The 18574-nt window shown below is 29.0% G+C and overlaps 1 protein-coding gene across 2 annotated transcripts in view; it reads right to left on the bottom strand.

The window, feature by feature from the left end:
- Window positions 1–18574, bottom strand: part of LOC101236232 (hemicentin-1) — a 91876-nt gene that overhangs the window by 36895 nt on the left and 36407 nt on the right. Inside the window, exons 5-6 of one of the 2 annotated variants that reach the window (XM_065788978.1) lie at window positions 13435–13695; window positions 2527–2826 (exon numbers count right to left, since the gene is read on the bottom strand). In XM_065788978.1, coding sequence (XP_065645050.1) covers window positions 2527–2826; window positions 13435–13695 — 561 coding nt within the window. The remainder of the gene's footprint in view (window positions 1–2526; window positions 2827–13434; window positions 13696–18574) is intronic. The other variant, XM_065788979.1, reaches the window with a different exon arrangement.

Here is an 18574-nt window from a genome sequence, read left to right as displayed (position 1 = left end):
TAAGAAGTATCAACAACATAGTAATAAATACTAGCAGAAAACAACTTGGTTGTGTTAAGATTGAAATTCAACAGCCACTGTAAACCTCACATTTTCATAGAAAAGAGATCACATTCATAATTGGCTGCCATTTTTAGGCAGCCATAAAATGATGATATTTTATCAAATCAAATCAAATATATTTTGAAATAGTTATAACATTTCAAGGAAATTTACAATAGTACAAGTACTAATATAAAGTAAATACCTGAATATACAAAATAACCTTATAGTCAATGATGAAAATAGTAATAATAACTGATAACAATAATATTAATTATAAAAATAATGATAATAATAACAACAATATTAATAGCAATAATAATAATAATAATAGTAACAAAATGATAACAATTATAATAAAAAAAGAATTTCATAAATAAGGACAATAACAGCAGTAACAAAAATTTAGTGAATAATGACAGCGACAACAAACATTTAATACGAAGTAGAGAATGGTTGAATGAAAAGAGATAAATAAATTGATAGATAAATAAAGAATGCCAAAATATTGGTACTAATATTAATAATATTAGAATGAAAAAAGTTTGAAAATGGCAGATAGAAAAAATTTCAAAATGTTAAAAATATCAAATAAAAAACTAAAGGATCAAGAATTGATATACATTATAAAGAATTCCAATATTAATTTGTAGAAATATTTAATTGTATTTTTTTAACAAATAATTAAAAAGCTTGATTTTGAATTCAGAGATTGAATTAAGAGATTTTAGATCAGGAGGTAGTTTGTTCCATGAGGTAATAGATTGATATTTAATGGATTTATTTCCATATTTAGCAGAGTGGTGTTTTGGAATAACTAAGTTTAAGCTACTGATGGAGCGAAGAGGATAGTGACTATTTGTACTTGTAAAGAAATTGTTGAATGATAGGGGAAGGTTTTTGTGATAATAATTCCAGACAAATTGGCAGTTAAGGAATATCACAAGCTCACTTAATTTGAATATATTGGAAATTAGGTATAACACATTAGATTTAAAGTTATTGTACTGAAAATATATTATTTAAAAATGATTAAAATTTATTACTTAAAATGATTTGCTTATGGGATTTTCCCCATACTTGACATGCATATCTTAGATGGGACCCAAAAATAGCATGATATATAGCAAGATTTCCAAGATTATGATTAATATATTTGTTGATTTTTTTAAGTGATTTGTCAACCAGTAGCATGTTAGTATCATCAGCAAAATGGTAAGCAGTTGCAAATTTAAAAGAAGTATTTAAGTCATTAATAAAAAGAAGAAAAAGAAGTGGTCCTAAAACTGAACCTTGTGGGACGCTGTTTGAGCAATTCTGTAAATCAGATTTAGTGCCATTAATGGAAACATACTGTGTTCTGTTTTGGAGATATGAAGTGAACCATTTTAGTGGGATGCCTCTGATTCCATAGTATTCCAATTTTGTGAAAAGGATGGAGTGATCCACAGTATCAAAAGCTTTTTGCAAGTCTATAAACACCCCATATGCAAAGTGCTTGTTATCTAGAGCTCTTCTAATCTTCTCAGTAATTTTAATAAGTGCGAGGGTTGTGGAATGTTTGCTTCGAAATCCATATTGATGCTGGTACAAGCATTTAAATTTTTCTAGAAACTTGTATAGCCTGTTATGCATAGCCTTCTCAAAAAGTTTGCTTAGGTTGGAAAGAAGGGACATGGGTCGAAAGTTAGAAAAGTCTAGTAAGGAGCCTTTTTTATAAATTGGAATGACTTTAGCTAGTTTAAAAACTTCAGGGAATTTGCCACTCTTAAAAGAATTATTTATCATAATGCTAAGAGGTTTGGAGATTATGTGAGAAGTAAGTTTAAGAAAAAATGTAGGTATGCTGTTAGGTCCATAACTTCAAGACTGTTAGGTCCATAACTTTAAGACTAAGCATATAGTTGCAGGGTGTTGCAGGGTGTTAGCCAGGAATATTTTTTACTGCATTTTTGCAATATTGGGAATATTTATTATTGTTTTACTAAATACTTGGAAATTTTAATTCAACTGTTCTATTACTTCTAAAATAAAAAATCATCAAATTTTTGGAATTTTAAACTCAATGGGAATTCTGTGGTATATGCCATGCCATTGGGCTGGCTATTTATATATATAGTATATTTATCATCAAATACAACTTCAATACTGCAACTAGAAAAGACTTTTCCTCAATCTTCTTTGTATGATAAAAAAATCTATAATTTTTCTATTTTTATCTAAATAAAAAAATATCTATAATTTTTCTATTTTTATCTACTGCCACAAACTGGCAGTAGATAAAAATAGAAAAATTATAGATATTTTCATAATTTAAGAAGATTCATGTAAAACTATTTAAAATATTAAATCTGCATTTACCATAAAGTAACCATAGTAACCAAATTAGGCATTAAATATGAAGTGTGATATTTTCACTTGCATTGAATATTAAGTGCAATATTAGAAACAACATTAAATATGAACTGTAAAACTGTAACTTACATTGAACATTAAGTGTGATATTGTATGAAGCTTGTCCATAAGTATTTTTTGCATAACAGATATAGTTCCCAAAATTTGCTCTTGTGGTAGGCCGTATACTTACTTCACTAGCAATTTGAAACAAAGTTGCGTTTTGTGATTTTGTAAATGTGTTTATGTTTAAGGTGTTGTTACTATTGCTATTTGTACTCCATGTTACATCAGGAGAAGGTTGCCCACAAGCGTTACAAATTAAGCTCACAGGATCTCCTTCATTAACTGTAATGCTACTATCGGTCCCATCAAATATATAAGCTTTTACTGAAAATTAATGAAAATATACAACTTCTTATTAATATTTTTTTAGTAAGAGGTTATATATAAATGTCTAATTTTTTTACCAATTAAAATATTCAAAATGAAAACCAAAAAAAATTTAAAGCTAGAAAAATTATTAATTATACATAAATTGTTAAATTAAAAAAGACATAAATTATACATAACTGAGACAACTTACAATTAAAAAAAATATAGCATATGCATAACTTTAAATTAAAAAAATATAGTGTATAACTTTTAAATAAAATAAATTTAACAAATTTATAAATTTACAAAAAAATAAACAAAATATATATTTAATTTACCTTCATTTTTGCTATTAATGGTTTTGCAACAGAAAGTATCAACTTAAATTTCTCAGCAATTATATAAATGAGCAAATTATTTAAATATTTTCATTATGCAAATTGCTTTATGAAAAAAATACTTGACAAATAAAAAATACTTAATAAAAACCATAAGCCATAAGTTTTTATTAATTACTCTAAACATGGTCATAGTATTTAACTAGTCTGGAAACGTGGGCCATTTTCTATAAAATTGTTAAAATAACTTGAACTTTATGGGGTGACCAGACTGAGAGTGCATCAAATATTTTTTTACTGACATTTTATGGCCCAGACTTTGAAATAAAAATTTGAATGAACTTGATGCTGTTTTAGCTGCCATTTGTTGGAGACCTCAATTTTAGTTCAAACATTAGGCTACCTAATTTAACTTATCCTAACCAATGCAAAGAAAGAATATTTATGTGTTTGTTATGCAAGAAATGATGTATACCACAAAGTTACTCATCACCTCAATGCCAAACACAAAAACAAGATTACTGATAAACAATTGAGTAAAGAATAAAAAAAAGCAAAGATTATCCTTTATCCTATTATTATTCTTAATCTATTAGGTATTAAAATTATTTAACCCAGATGCAGAAAAACTTGCTTCAGATAAATGGTCTGTAAATTTGACTGGTACCTATTTTAACAATGATATTAAAACGTTTAAGCATATATCCCACTACATTACTAAACAAAACATTCTATTAAAACTTAATGGGAATGTTTTTGATACCTCTAATTTTACAATTGGTTTTAGTTCTACTATGTTTAAGTTGAATCATGAGCAGTGTTTATCGTATTTGCTTGCTGCTAAATATGCATGGTCGCCTAACACTTTATATACAAATTTGTAGATTTTACATTGCAAAAGATAAGCTGAAAGCTTTCAAGATTTAAAAAAAGTCAAACTAAATTTATGTATAAAAAACACCCTCTATTTTGGAACAAGAACATAAAAGAGAAAGTGAGATGACTTGAACCAACTAAAACATATTTTAGTTGGTTCAAGTCATCTCACTCTCTACTCTAGGAGCTAATTATATACCACATATTTAAAAAAAATATTTATTTTATTCTTTAAAAATATTATTGGCATATAATTAGCTCCTAGAGTAGTAAAATAAATATTTCATGTATATTTAATAGTTTTATGATGTAGTACTTTTATAATAAATAAAACAATACAAGATTGAATAATAAAAATAATATAATTGTCTTTTTAATTTTAAAATATTAATGACAACAATACTATTTTACAAATGTTTTGTAAAAAAAAAAATTAGTTTTGAATAAACCTAATAACATCTTTATTTTTTTTAGATTAGTTAAGTATATCATCATAAACTAAGTTAACTGATAAACTGAGTTAAGTATATTTTCTAGATTAGTTGAGTATATCATCATAAACTGCAGCTGACTTTGAAACTAGAGAATTAACATGGGATATCTTATTTTAGTTAAAGATAACCTCAGATTTTGTGATATTATTTCGCATTCTGAATTTAACAAATTAGATAATAAATTATAGCTTAAACTTAAGGTCAAGATTTGTAATAGAATTCTGTAACTTAATTTAGTTCACTGTAATTTTCAAATAGAATTCTGTAATCTTCTTTTAATACACTGTACTTTTTTTTTAATTAAATGTTTGATTCATGTATGTTAGAGATGCGATATTTGGTAGCAGACTTTTTGCATCATCTTTATTGCATCAAGTTTATTATTTTTATTTACTATTATATAAATTGCAATACAGCATGATAAAAACAAAAAATTATACACTAGCTTTTGATTTTTAATTTAAGTAGATTTGATATACTAGCTATTTTTTAAGTATTTATTAAAATCTTTTTTTCCAAGATAAAATTTTTTTTTTCTAAAGTTCTTCCTTTTAAGGTAGAAAATTTTGCATTTAGGGTAGAAAATTGAATGACCTAAAATTATTACCTGAATTATATTTTTAATTAAATTTAGGTAATAATAAAGGTATAATTTTCTATCAAAAGAAGAAAACTATGCTGTTATAAGGATATACCATATACTCTACTCTTAGGTAGAAATTTCTATTTTTTTTTAGAGTGTTTTTTAGTAATAAGTGCTTTTAAACCATCTAAAGTGATAAAATTGTACCTGAATTTTTCTTGTTTCAATAAAAGATACCAACATAATGTAAAGAGTGATATATGAATTATCAGTTAATCCTTTTATAGAATATATAGTTTATTGAGCTCTATTACCTAACATTTTAAATAAATATACTCTGAATATATATTACTAAGCATTTATACCCATAAACATCCATCTAGTTATACAGTCAATGAAATTTTTGTATCTATAACATATTTTCATATAGCATGTAACTTATATACTTACATGATATAGGCTATATGGTTTGAATATGCATATTCATACCTTGACAAACTCTGTCACTACAATTTTCAACAGTTAATGTCTTTATTTTATGATAAAATTCATAATTTTTATTCAGAATACAAAATATATGCAATCCAAAATAATAACTTAAAACTGAATAACCAAAACAAACATGATTTGCTCCTGCCATTTCAATATTTATCCCAGAATATATGCATCTTAACTAGAGCGAAATGCAATGTTTACAATTTGATGCATTCTAAAGTAGACTGAGCACTAGAATAGAGAGGAACTTAATTGTTAAAAGAAAACAGACCGCGTTTTCAGACTAGTTAAATACTATGACTATGCTCTAAATAATGCTTTCAAGTTTGTTTGTAATATAATAATAAATATGAATAAATATTTATCCATTGTAACATTTCATACTATAAGTATTATCTTATAATTTTGTTGATTTGTTAAATAATTTATTGCAATGAAATGTGAAAAATGAAAAGCACTTTCTATCTTATTAAAATGGCTGACTCGTCATTGATGAGATCTATATAGAGTATTTAGTTAGTATATAGTTTGTTGCATTTGGGAGTACGGAAGGAAAAAAATGAATCCTGCGCCAACAAATACGTCACTATTAATTACTTTTAATTACTTTTGACTTTCGTCCAACATTTGCGTGTTGTCAGAAAGTAAAAACCATTAATTTAATTACAAATTAATCATTTTTTTAAAAAACTGCAAAAAAACGCAAATTTAATTGACCAGAATGTTTTTAAAAACATTCTGAATGTTTTTAACAATATAAACAATGTTTTTATTTATTTATTTTTTTAATAAAATGTTTTTATTTTCATTTTTTTTACTGCAAATCATGCGCGGAGTGTTGCTACATTGACTATCTTATAGCCTGACTCATAACAAAGTGCTGCTACATCGACTGACAAATAGCCTGACTCGCAACGGAGTGCTGCTACATCTACTATCTTTTAGCCTGACTCCCAAGGGAGTGCTGCTACATCGACTGAGGGTTTGGTTGGGGCAGGCAGTCTATCAATTAATAAAAAAAAAATTCCGGTCTTGCATTTTAATTTTTACTTTTTGTCAACAAAATACGGAAAAAACTTTCCGACAACATATAAGAGTTATATATATATATATATATATATATATATATATATATATATATATATATATATATATATATATATATATATATATATATTTATATTTATATTTATATTTATATAAATTAGTAGAAAATCATTTGAAAAATATTTTTCTATTTAAGTAATTTTCTACTAATTTATAATTGCTCTTTTCTTTTAAGAACATTGAGCACTCTATTTTGTAGAATACATTTTAAAATTGTTTATATATATATATATATATGTATATATATATATATATATATATATATATATATATATATATATATATATAAATATACACACATATATATATACATGTATATAAATGTATATATATACATATGTATATATATACATATATATACACACATATATATATATATATTTATATATATGTATATACATATGTATATATATATATATATACACACATATATAAATACATATATATATGTATATATATACATATGTATATATATATATATATATATGTATATATATATGTATATATATATATATATATATATATATATATATGTATATATATATATATATACATACATATACATATAGTCGCGAGCAGTGAATTGTACACAGCAGTTAATTTCTATGTTTTTATTTCTTTGTACCTGAATTTAAATAAGTTTTAACAATTTGTTTTATTATTTGGAATATATTGTAGTATTTTCTCCTCTTAGTTATGGATTAGTTATGAAATAAAAAATACAGAATATGTAACCATTGAATTAAAAGTTACTGCTGTGTACAATTCACTGCTCGTGACTGTATATATATATATATATATATATATATATATATATATATATATATATATATATATATATATATATATATATATATATATTAGTAGTAGAAAATCACTTAACAAAAATTTTTTCCATTTAACACTGTGTTTCATCAACAAAGATTCATCAGAAAAAGATTTTCTGATGAATCTTTGTTAAATGGAAAAAAATTTTGTTAAGTGATTTTCTACTACTAATATAATTGCTCTGTTCTTTTAAGAACATTGAGCACTCTATTGTGTAGAATACTTTATAAAGTTGTTTAAATATATATATATATATATATATATATATATATATATATATATATATATATATATATATATATATATATATATATATATATATATATATATATATATTAGGGTGGAGCAAATTTTGGTTGCCTCATGCAGACAATAGTAAATTGATGCTCCCCCATCAACTGATAAAGAAAATTGCTGTTTTTAATTTTTAGTACCATATCTAGGGGTCGCAACTTTGAACGAAATATTGTAAAATATTTACCATAGTACAATATTATGTTTTGTATTATTTGTGATTCTGAATGGCTAATTAATGACTTATATGTATTGAAACCTGTAGGTAGTAATAATTAATGTTAGTTTAGATATCATTTGTTTTGTAGATGTTGAAAATTTGGATCTAATTTGTGTTGCAACTTGGCAGTAGCAAGTTAGATGTAGCACAAGAAGTACAAGTCGACACTTAGTGTTCGGTTTTCCGAAGGAACTGAAAAAAAATATGCTACCGACATGTGAAGACGTTTTCTGTGCATATTGTTTTCACCAGAAACAGCAGTGCCAATCTGTTAATGACATTGTGAGAACTGTCGCGACAGACTTGATTGAGATCTATAACACAGCTAGCATTCCTATATAAACCATTGAATGCAGTTCTACTTTTCAAGATTTTGATAATGTTGATAAGAAAATGATAATGTTGATAAGGAAAATGATAATGTTGATAAGGAAAATGATAATGTTGATAAGGAAAAGAGTTCAGAAAGTCAAGACACTGGTGGTAGCTCCATAGACGATTCAGATATAACAGACGAGGAGAACAGTGATAGTGATGGCAGCAGATGTGCACAAAACAGAAATCATTATCCAGAACTGTGTAAAGCTATTGATTGCTCTAAAAGTAGCAATCGAGATGCCTGTTTAATTGTGAATTCTGCCTTGAAAGACCTCGGATTTCTTTTCCCTGAAAATGCAAATTCCAGCAAACTATGCCGTCAAAGATCTGCATATTGGAAACCAAGATTTGTCTTGGTTTTGATGGTAAGATTGATGTTACTCTTACACGTGTAGGATCGACTCACGTAAGTTAAAAGAAGAACATTATGGTTTGGTTTCATTACCAAACCGAAACTATGTCGAACATGTTGTTCCAGCATCAGGCAGATCTGACGACATCTCAAAAGAAATTTTATTGGTTGTTAGAAGTACTAAATCAGAAACAACTTTAAGAGCACTCGTTTGCAATGGAACCAATGTTAATGTAGGAAAAAGTAATGGCATAATCTGATAAATTGAACAATATCTACAAAGACCACTTCAATGGTTAGTTTGTATGCTGCGTACAAATAAATTGCCTTTGAGAAAACTGATAGAAGTTATTGATGGGAAATCTACTGGTCCAAGAACTTCCAAAGGACAATTAGCAGGCGTGATGGAATTTAATCCTCAACATAAACTTATAATTGATTTCTCTCCTGTATCAGGCTGTGTTGCTGAGCTTGATGAGACCATAATGAGTGACCTGAGTACAGATCAGGTGTACCTGCTTAAAATATATCTGTTAATTCAACGTGGTTACAACGCCAGTAACAATTACATTGACTACTTGCAAACTGCTCAACCTAGTGCAGTCAGTCACGCCAGATGGCTAACTAAAGCCAACCGTTTGTTGAGGTTGTATGTTTGCGAACAATGTTCTTCCCATAATCTTCGACGTATTGTTTCATTCATACTGAACTTCTATGCAACATCATGGTTTCATTTCAAATCTCATCCAACATGCCAAGATGGTGCCAAGAATTTCTTCTTCATGTTGTCACTTTACCAGAAACTAGACAAGCCTGATCAGGAGATTATTGCGCCAGTATTGCAAAACAACAGCTATTTTTGCCATCCGGAAAACATCTTGGTGGCAGCTGTTGGTGATAATGATGGAAATATCAGGAAATTCGCTTGTGATAAAATTCTGCATGCTCATAGTGAACATTCCAATGATAGAATTCGTTGTTTTGACGAAAGCTTGACTAAACCAACTTCACGTGCAGGTCATACTTAGACATGATTGACTGAAACAAGGCCATCTTTGCTTCACCTCCACTTCTGGATGATATCACATCAGAAACAATTGTTAGTCATTCAAAAGTTATTCTACCTAATTTTCCATGCCATTTGCAAGATTTTGAGAGAAATATCAAAGATATATCGGCGGTCTGTGGTAAAGTTTACGGACACGATTCACGCTATGGTGTTATCATTCAAATAAAGAAATCGAGAATAGACTTGCCTAGTTTAGAAACTAAAGCTGATTTCCTACCATAAGTAAGACACTTATACTTAACATTTGTATGATTGATATTTGTAATGCATGCCATGTTGGTTACTTGCTTTATTTTCCTACGAAGATGTGGAATTGTCGGCTATATCAAGTAGAACGCTACTATCAGAATCAAGAGACGATATTAATGAGGCGAAAACCTATACGCGAGAAAGGCTCGAAAGTGCGATAATTTGCAGACTAAGGTGCTAGAAAACAATGATGTATATTATAAATCAGTTTTTTGTGTAATAGTTACTTTCATATAAAGCACTGATTTTCATTTGTCTCAGACCCTAATTGGAAAATTTGTTGCCCCACCCATATATATATATATATATATATATATATATATATATATATATATATATATATATATATATATATATATATATATATATATATATAACACAACATCTTATTCAATTGATGTGTTATATATATGCCATTATATATTAATGTCAGGTCAGGTTATCTTGCTACTGGCAACATATAACACAGTACAATCTGCTTCATGTCTTGCTGCCTTGTAGGATACGCTTATTTAGGCAAAGGCTAGGAGATACTAACTCCCACTTAAAACAATCCCTGCCTTGGGGCTCTTGTTTGGGTAAAGGCTAGAGATGGTGTCTCAATGAAAATACTCATCTTAGGCAGACGTTAAATACATCTGCTACTGTTTGTAGAAGGCCTCCAAGGCAGGAGACTTACGGGGTAAACAGATTCTATCTGTTGACCAGCCTCCCTCCCATTCTTTATCTATTAGGCTGCCGCAGATGTATTTATAATACATTGTTTCCAGTTTAGGATGTTGAATGCTGGATCTTCTTGATTCAATGCATGGTTTTTGCTTGTGTCTCTATTTTTATGACTAGGCAAGTCACTATATTATCTCCTTATGAGTGCACAGATCTAAAACTTAGTTTAATGGTTCTGAGGCCGGCTGGTAGTCAGGTTTGCCAAACTCTGTGGTAGCTCTCAGAGAGGATGATTCCACCAACAGCTGTTAAGTATCAGAGTACTAACAGTGCCATGTTGACCATAGATGGTGTCCCTATTTGTACTTTTGGTGTGCATTGTCAAGGCTACATTTGGAGCTCTTTGTTATGGCTTAGGATTTATTAATAGTAATGGACAATTGCTTGGACTATTAGATAGTGTACTGAGTACTATCTTTGTTTTGAGTCAAGTTCTTTAACAAATTTTAAAATGAGTAAAGAACCTAAAACTATAAAACACAAAAAACCATCATCATCACCAAGTTCTCTAAATCTATCATTCACTAATATTCATGGTCTTCAAAAGTAACTCTTTCTTCTGTTGAGTCTTATCTCTTGCAAAGTTCATTAGAACCTCTTGCTCTTTGTGAGACTAATTTGAATTTGGATGTCTCATTTGGTGATCTTAGTGTTGGTGGTTACCTTCCTTTAATTCATAAAGACTCCAATAGTCACATTAAACTTTTTCCCTTAACTTGTGCCTTTCTCAATCTCTAACTCAAATAGACAACTTTTCAACTTGCTTTTCAGACAATTTAAATAATTTACCTTCCCTACTTGACTTATGTCTTGTTTCTGATCCTAGTTAGTGCTAAGTTTCTCCACATTCACCCTAAGGTGCTGATCACAGTTTGATCTCTTTAAAACTTATCTCATTCTTCTTCATCATCAGAATCCTCGTATCATCGTACCTCTTAAAACTACCTTAAAGCTGACTGGAACTCTTTGCGTGATTTTCTTTGTGATGGCACTTGGGTAGAAATCTTTCGTCTTCCTGCTGAAAAATGTACTTCTTATGTAACTTCTTGGATTCAGGCTGGCTAGGAATATTTTATTCCTTCTTGATGATTCCAAGTCAAGCTTCACTCTTCTCCATGGTTTTCCTCTCATTGCGTTGCTGCAATTTCCAATCATAACCATTACTTTCATATCTATCAGCAAAATAATTCTCCAGAAAACAGACATCTTTAATATTGCTAGAAACCTTTGTTAAAAAGTTGTCTGAAGAATAGAAATTTTGCCTGAGAATAGCGGAAGCCGGCTATTCTCAGGTCACAAAATCTCATATTTCATCTTAAAAATTGGGCTTTCATGACTTTTTTTGAGAATTTTTAACAAAAATAATAATTAATAATAAGGGCAAATCTGCTGTTTAACCTCTCGAATGGTTCAGATATTGTCACCTCACTAAAAGACAAAGCTGAATTGTTTGCTAAGAATTTTTCATTAATACCGTCTCTTGATTCTGATAGTAGCGTTCTACTTGATATAGCCGACAAACAGGTTGATTCATTGCTTGACATTTGTATAACTCTAGCTTCTGTATCTAAATTGATTTTCTGCTTAGACTTTTCTGCAGCTTGTGGACCAGACAACATACCTGTTACAGTCTTGCAGGAGTGTTCTCCGGAGCTGTCGTCTAAACTTTCATAACTATTTAACAAGTCTTTGTCAGAGTCTTGTTTTCCAGCCTATTGGAAAGCAGCATTTGTTATCTTTATTTTCAAAAAAGAGCGATTTGACTTGTTTAACTACCTTTAAGATAATTGAATCCTTCCTTACCAATTGTATAAAATTTTTCCTCGATGGACAACCCATTTTTTCATATCCTGTAACTTCAGGGGTTCCTCAAGGTTCTATCCTTGGTCATATATTCTTTTTAATTTACATTAATAATCTTCCAGATACTCTCGCATCTAAGGTGGCATTGTTCACTAATGATACTACCATTTATTTTTGTCTTGATAAGAAGCCAACACTCTCTCATTGCTTGGAAGGGGCAAAAAGACCACATTTCTTCTACAGCATGGGGCTGACAGTGGCTAGTGAACTGTAATTCAGATAAAACTCAATTTTTTTCAGCTAATTGTTATCGCAATAATCTAGATCTTCCTATATTTATATATGGTAATTTACTCGATGAGTCATCAACCCTTCATCTTCTAGGATGAAGGGTAGATGACTCATCAGCATCTGCTAAAGTTGCATTTCTTTATTGTGCTCACCATTTTCTTACTCTGGATTCTATTCTTCATCTCTATAAATCTCAAATCCCCCATGCATGGAATGCTGTTGCCTTATCTGGGGCGAATCTTCCAATGATGCTCTTTCTCTTTTAGACAAGGTGCAAAAACGCATTGTTAACATAGTTGGACCTACACTTGCAGCCAACCTCCAACCATTATCACATTACCATAATGTGATAATAGTTATCATTATTTAACAACTTTTTATCAGTTGTTTTTTTTTGTATATAAAATAGTTGTTTTTATCCAATGGCATTTTTTTATTAGATACTACATACCAATTATTCATTATTGATTTACTATAATAAAAAGAGCAGTAAAAAAGTTGTGTTAAAAAAGAATCTTACCATAAACTGTAAGTACTTGCATATCACTAGCCCCATCTCCAATGATATTTCTTGGTTTGCATGTATACTTTCCTTGATAATAATTTTTCACTGGATTGAAAACATAGACATTGTTTGTTGTGTTTTGAATTAATGTATTTTCAAAATAAAACTGGTAAAAAATAAGTGATGGAAATGCAAATGTTGTGCAAGTTAATTTGTTTATATCATTTTCAAAAGATGTGCCAAACTGCAACTGCAGAACTGTATTTATAGGTTTATCTTAAAAAAAAATTACAAAAATTTTTTAAACTTAATACTTTGTGATACACTTTTATTCCTAGAGTTCAATTCAAATGCATATTTGTATTTGTTTTTGGTAAAAATAGTTTTGTATATTTTTTATTTGATCAAAAAATTTCTTGATTATATGTATTTGTATTTGATTTTGAATGAAATGTATGAAATGTATGAAATATATTGTATGAAATTTTTTTTGCGATGTATTTGTGATTCCATAAACTATATAATAACTGATAACTGTGGATAACTATTGTTTTTTTAAAGATGTACCACGAGGTTTGTTATTTTTTTTTCCATTTTTAATACTTAAATTAAATTTAAAATATTTAAACAATTTATATAATTTAAAATTTAAGGGATATTTGTTAGAAGACTTCTTTTCATTCTTCTATTTAGTAGACCATTTTATCAGTCTTGTCCGAAAAAAATCTTTATGTATTTTTTTAACCTAAGTACAAATTTTTGCACTTGTATTTGTATTTGAAAAATGCTGATTGCATATATTTGTATCTAGAAATCTATAATTAACGCATTTGTATTTGCTCAAATGTATTTGACCCCAACCCTAGTTATTACAACAAGTTACCCCCCCCCCCAACCTTTGTATATGTCATCACTAGCATAAACTATTCTATTATTTTAAAACTATATTAAAACTCATAAATTTTTCTTTAAATACTTTACAATAGCTAAAAAGAGAATTTTGATGTAAGTTAAAATAATAGAAAAAAATATCGCAACAGAAAATGTTTCACATATGTGAAATCATATACTTGTTGTATAAATGAACAATATAAAACTTATCAAAATAAAAAGGCTTATGGATAACACATTCCTAAAAATTCCTTAAGTACAGGAATTTTAACAACTTCTTTTAACAATCATCATGATCACCCTGCTTCTGGTATCATGTAACCCAGTGCTACCTGGCTAATGTCCTGCTGCCTTGTAGGGTTTACTTTTTTAGGCAAAGGTCTAAAAAACAAACGCTAAAAAAAAATTCTAAATCAAGCAAAGGCTTTATTCTCTTACCCTAGGAGAAATTACCCTTAACTTAAAAATCCCCTGCCTTGGGGTTCTTTGTTGAATAAAGGCTATTCAAGAGTGTCTAATATCGGAATTAAAGAGTGTAGCAAAGCACTTTAATAATAATGAACAAATAATTAGTTTGAATGTGGGAAAAACAGAAGTAATGCTATTCGGATCTGCAAAAAAACGTAACAAGAATGTACTTTATTTAGGTTACGAAAAAGAAATAATTAACTTTGTGAAATCATATAAATACCTAGGATGTAAATTGGATCCAACGCTTTCTTTAAAAAATCATTTTAAAGATAGTTATAGAAAAGCATGCGGTTGTTTAAAACTGCTGAGTAAATTAAAGATCTTCCTTCCTGCAAAGGCAGCTCTCCAGATTTTTTTTTTAGCATCTAACATTATTTAAAAAAAACAACTAAACAACCAATTTTTTTAAAGCAGCATTGACGTACACTTTATGCTTCACGCATTGACGTACACTTTATGCTTCACGCATTGACGTACACTTTATGCTTCATGCATTGACGTACACTTTATGCTTCACGCATTGACGTACACTTTATGCTTCACGCATTGACATACACTTTATGCTTCATGCATTGATGTACATTTTATGCTTCACGCATTGACGTACACTTTACTAATTTTATTACTTTTTCTACTATTTGTTATTTTTGGATAATTATAATTTGTTTTAAGTTTTAATTTTTAAACAGGACACATGGTGATAACAGTTTTTATAAATGAATGTGTATATCCTGTATAAATAATTTTAATAATAGAGAGTGTCTCTATAATAATACTCATCTTTGGCAGATGTTAATGGCATCCAGCTACTGTCTTGTAGAAGGCCTCCTAGGGAAAAACTTTAGGGTAAGCAGAATAATTTTATTAACAAGCCTCGAACCCTTTTATCTATTAGGCTGGCATAGTTGAAAACTGGTGTTACATTGTTTCCTGCCTAGAGTGATGAATATTGAATCTTATTGACTCTACTTTTGGCTTGTGCCTCCTTGATAGTGGCTATGCAACTTTCCTGTTATTTCTTAGTAAGGGTACAGCTCTAAAACTTAGTTTAATGGTTCTGAGGCCAGCTGGTTGTAAAGTTTCCTGAATTCTGTGGTAGCTCTTAGAAAGGATGATTCCATCAAGTGATGTAAAATATCAGAGTATTACCAGTGCAATGTTGCACATGGATGATGTCCCTGTTAATGCTTTTAGTGTGCATTACCAAAGCCACATAAGGTTCCAAAGTTACAACTTAGCGCATTAGTGAGACCACATAAAGAGCCCTGTCTTACAACTTAAGGTTAATTAGCAGGACTGAGACAACTGCATAGCTCATTGTGATGCTGATGCATCTATATATGAATGAATATAGATGCTGTGCTCTATATATGAATGAATCAAGTACTCTTTAAACAAAATCATGCCCAAAGTAACCTGAAATAATAAATATAAAGAACCAGTCCCACTACATAACAATTTCAATATATTTATAAATATAATTTTTTCACAATTAATTGTCTTCAAAGCAACATTTTAACAGTTAAATCTTACCTCTTGCAGAATTCACTAGACTTGCTTGCACTCAAAGACTCCATATATACGCTCTAGCCAAGGACTCACATGCTTGGCTAGAGCGTATAGTTACGCATCAATTCAGGAAAAACTAGGTTTGAATTATCTGACCATTCTATTATGTACCTCTACCTCTTCACTCTATAACCTTTCTCTTTGTTCTTTTACATTACTTTTAACATTCAAACTCTATTTCATGGGTTTGATTTTACTACCTCAATCAATGATAAGGTAGAACTATTTGCAAATTATTATATTATAATATTTTCAAATAACTTTTCTTCTAATTTTACTCTCAAACCTTAATGACTTTCTGCTATTCCAGGATTCACCTACAGTTAGACATCCAAAACCACTCTCTTAGATTAAATCATTTCTCAATTAAACTATTTACAGCTTGTGGTCTAGTAGTATTCTTACAGCCTGTGGTCTAGTAATATTCTTACAGCTTGTGGTCTAATAGTAGATTCCGTTTGTATCAATATCAAAGATTCTGTTACTCTCCTTGTGGTCTAGTAGTAGTCTTACAGCTTGTGGTCTAGTAGTAGTAATCTCCTTTAAAAACTTATTCCCTACCTTACAGAAGTAGCTAGCGCTGTATTTTCAGTTAAATGATTTGAGACAATGCAGATATAAACTTATAATTAATAGTCAATATTCTATCCCTGGCACTAGATCTACTGATTATAAAGTCTTGAAACTCTTCTTTCTTGCAAACATAGATTACTGACAACATTTGTGTCATAGTCTTGCAAAAGTGTTTTTCAGTACTCTCTTTAAACCTCTCTGAACTATTTAAAAAGTTCTTGATTGAACCTTGTTTTTCTACCTGCTAGAAAATGGCATCAGTGGTTCCAATTTTTAAAAACTCTTGAGAATATTCTGACCCCTCCAACTATCACCCAATAAGTCTTCTCTCTATTATTAGCAGGGTCTTTGAGTCTTTGATTAACAAACTTTTATTATCATATATACCATCTTAAATCAAACAACTTTCTGACAACCAATATGGTTTTGGATCTTCTCATTCTATGGCTAACTTGGTCTGACTAAAAGATTCGATTGCGCATTAGATGGAAGTGATATGGAATTGCTCTTAATATATCTAAAGCTATCAATAAAGTTTGGCATGCTGGTCTTCTCCATAAGCTTGCTTCATTAGTGTATCTGGAAAAGTTTTTGAGATTATAAAATCATTTCTTTCAAACAACTTTATTAAAGTCATCATCAAAGGCCAACACTCTTCTTCATTTTTAGTAACTTCTGGGGTACCTCAAGATTCTATGCTTGAACTTGTCTTGCTTCCTATCTATATTAATGATCTTCCTGACATATTTAGATGTTAGTCTTCTTTTCAATTGCTTAGTACAGGCAGCTGATCTTGAATCTGATCTCATTTCTGTAACTGATTAAGGCTTTTAGTGGCATGTGAATTTTAACTCCAACAAAACTCTTTACTGCAAACAATTATCACAATTTTTATTAAAATTCATATATATATATGGTTGTATATATGGTTGTATATACATCTGCAAAGCTTAAGCCACTTTCCCATCGTGGTATGGTTGCATTTCTTTCTTTTTTCTAAAAATACTATTATGGTTGATGTTCAAGAAAGCTAACACCCATCAACTAAAATTCATTCTCACTCGTTCAGCAAAGTTGCATCTTTTTACTGTACTTGTATAACTATTTAAAACTTAGTTTTTGTTTCCCCGCAATCAAAACGTTAAAAAGAAAAAACTCCTTTAACAAAAAAACGATTTTTTCGACATTTTAAAATAAAGCATTATATTATATGTATATATGTATATATGTATATATGTATATATGTATATATGTATATATATATATATATATATATATATATATATATATATATATATATATATATATATATATATATATATATATATATATATTTCAGGGCTTGAAATAAGCGTCAGATATCAGACATTGTCGGGCAATTGTCTAGTAAAAAACAATATCTATTGGTCATTTTGTCCAACATATTTTATGTGGATTTATTTTCTAACCGTTTTAGTTGTTCCAAAATTATTAATAAATTCAGTATTATATATAAACTTTGTTTTTTGAACTTTTTTTTTTTTATACAAAACAAAATTGAAGTTGAACACACAGCTATGTTAACAAAATACATCATTTTTTAAGTTAACTCATTTTTTAAAAGACGCAAAAACATTGCATTTTTTTGAATTAAACAGCCCAGTTTTTATTA

The sequence above is a fragment of the Hydra vulgaris genome, chromosome 01 (assembly GCF_038396675.1).
Source record: "Hydra vulgaris chromosome 01, alternate assembly HydraT2T_AEP".
Classification (NCBI taxonomy): domain Eukaryota; kingdom Metazoa; phylum Cnidaria; class Hydrozoa; order Anthoathecata; family Hydridae; genus Hydra; species Hydra vulgaris.
The sequence above is the reverse complement of the archived record's forward strand: the minus strand, read 5'-3'. Positions and strand labels throughout refer to the sequence as shown.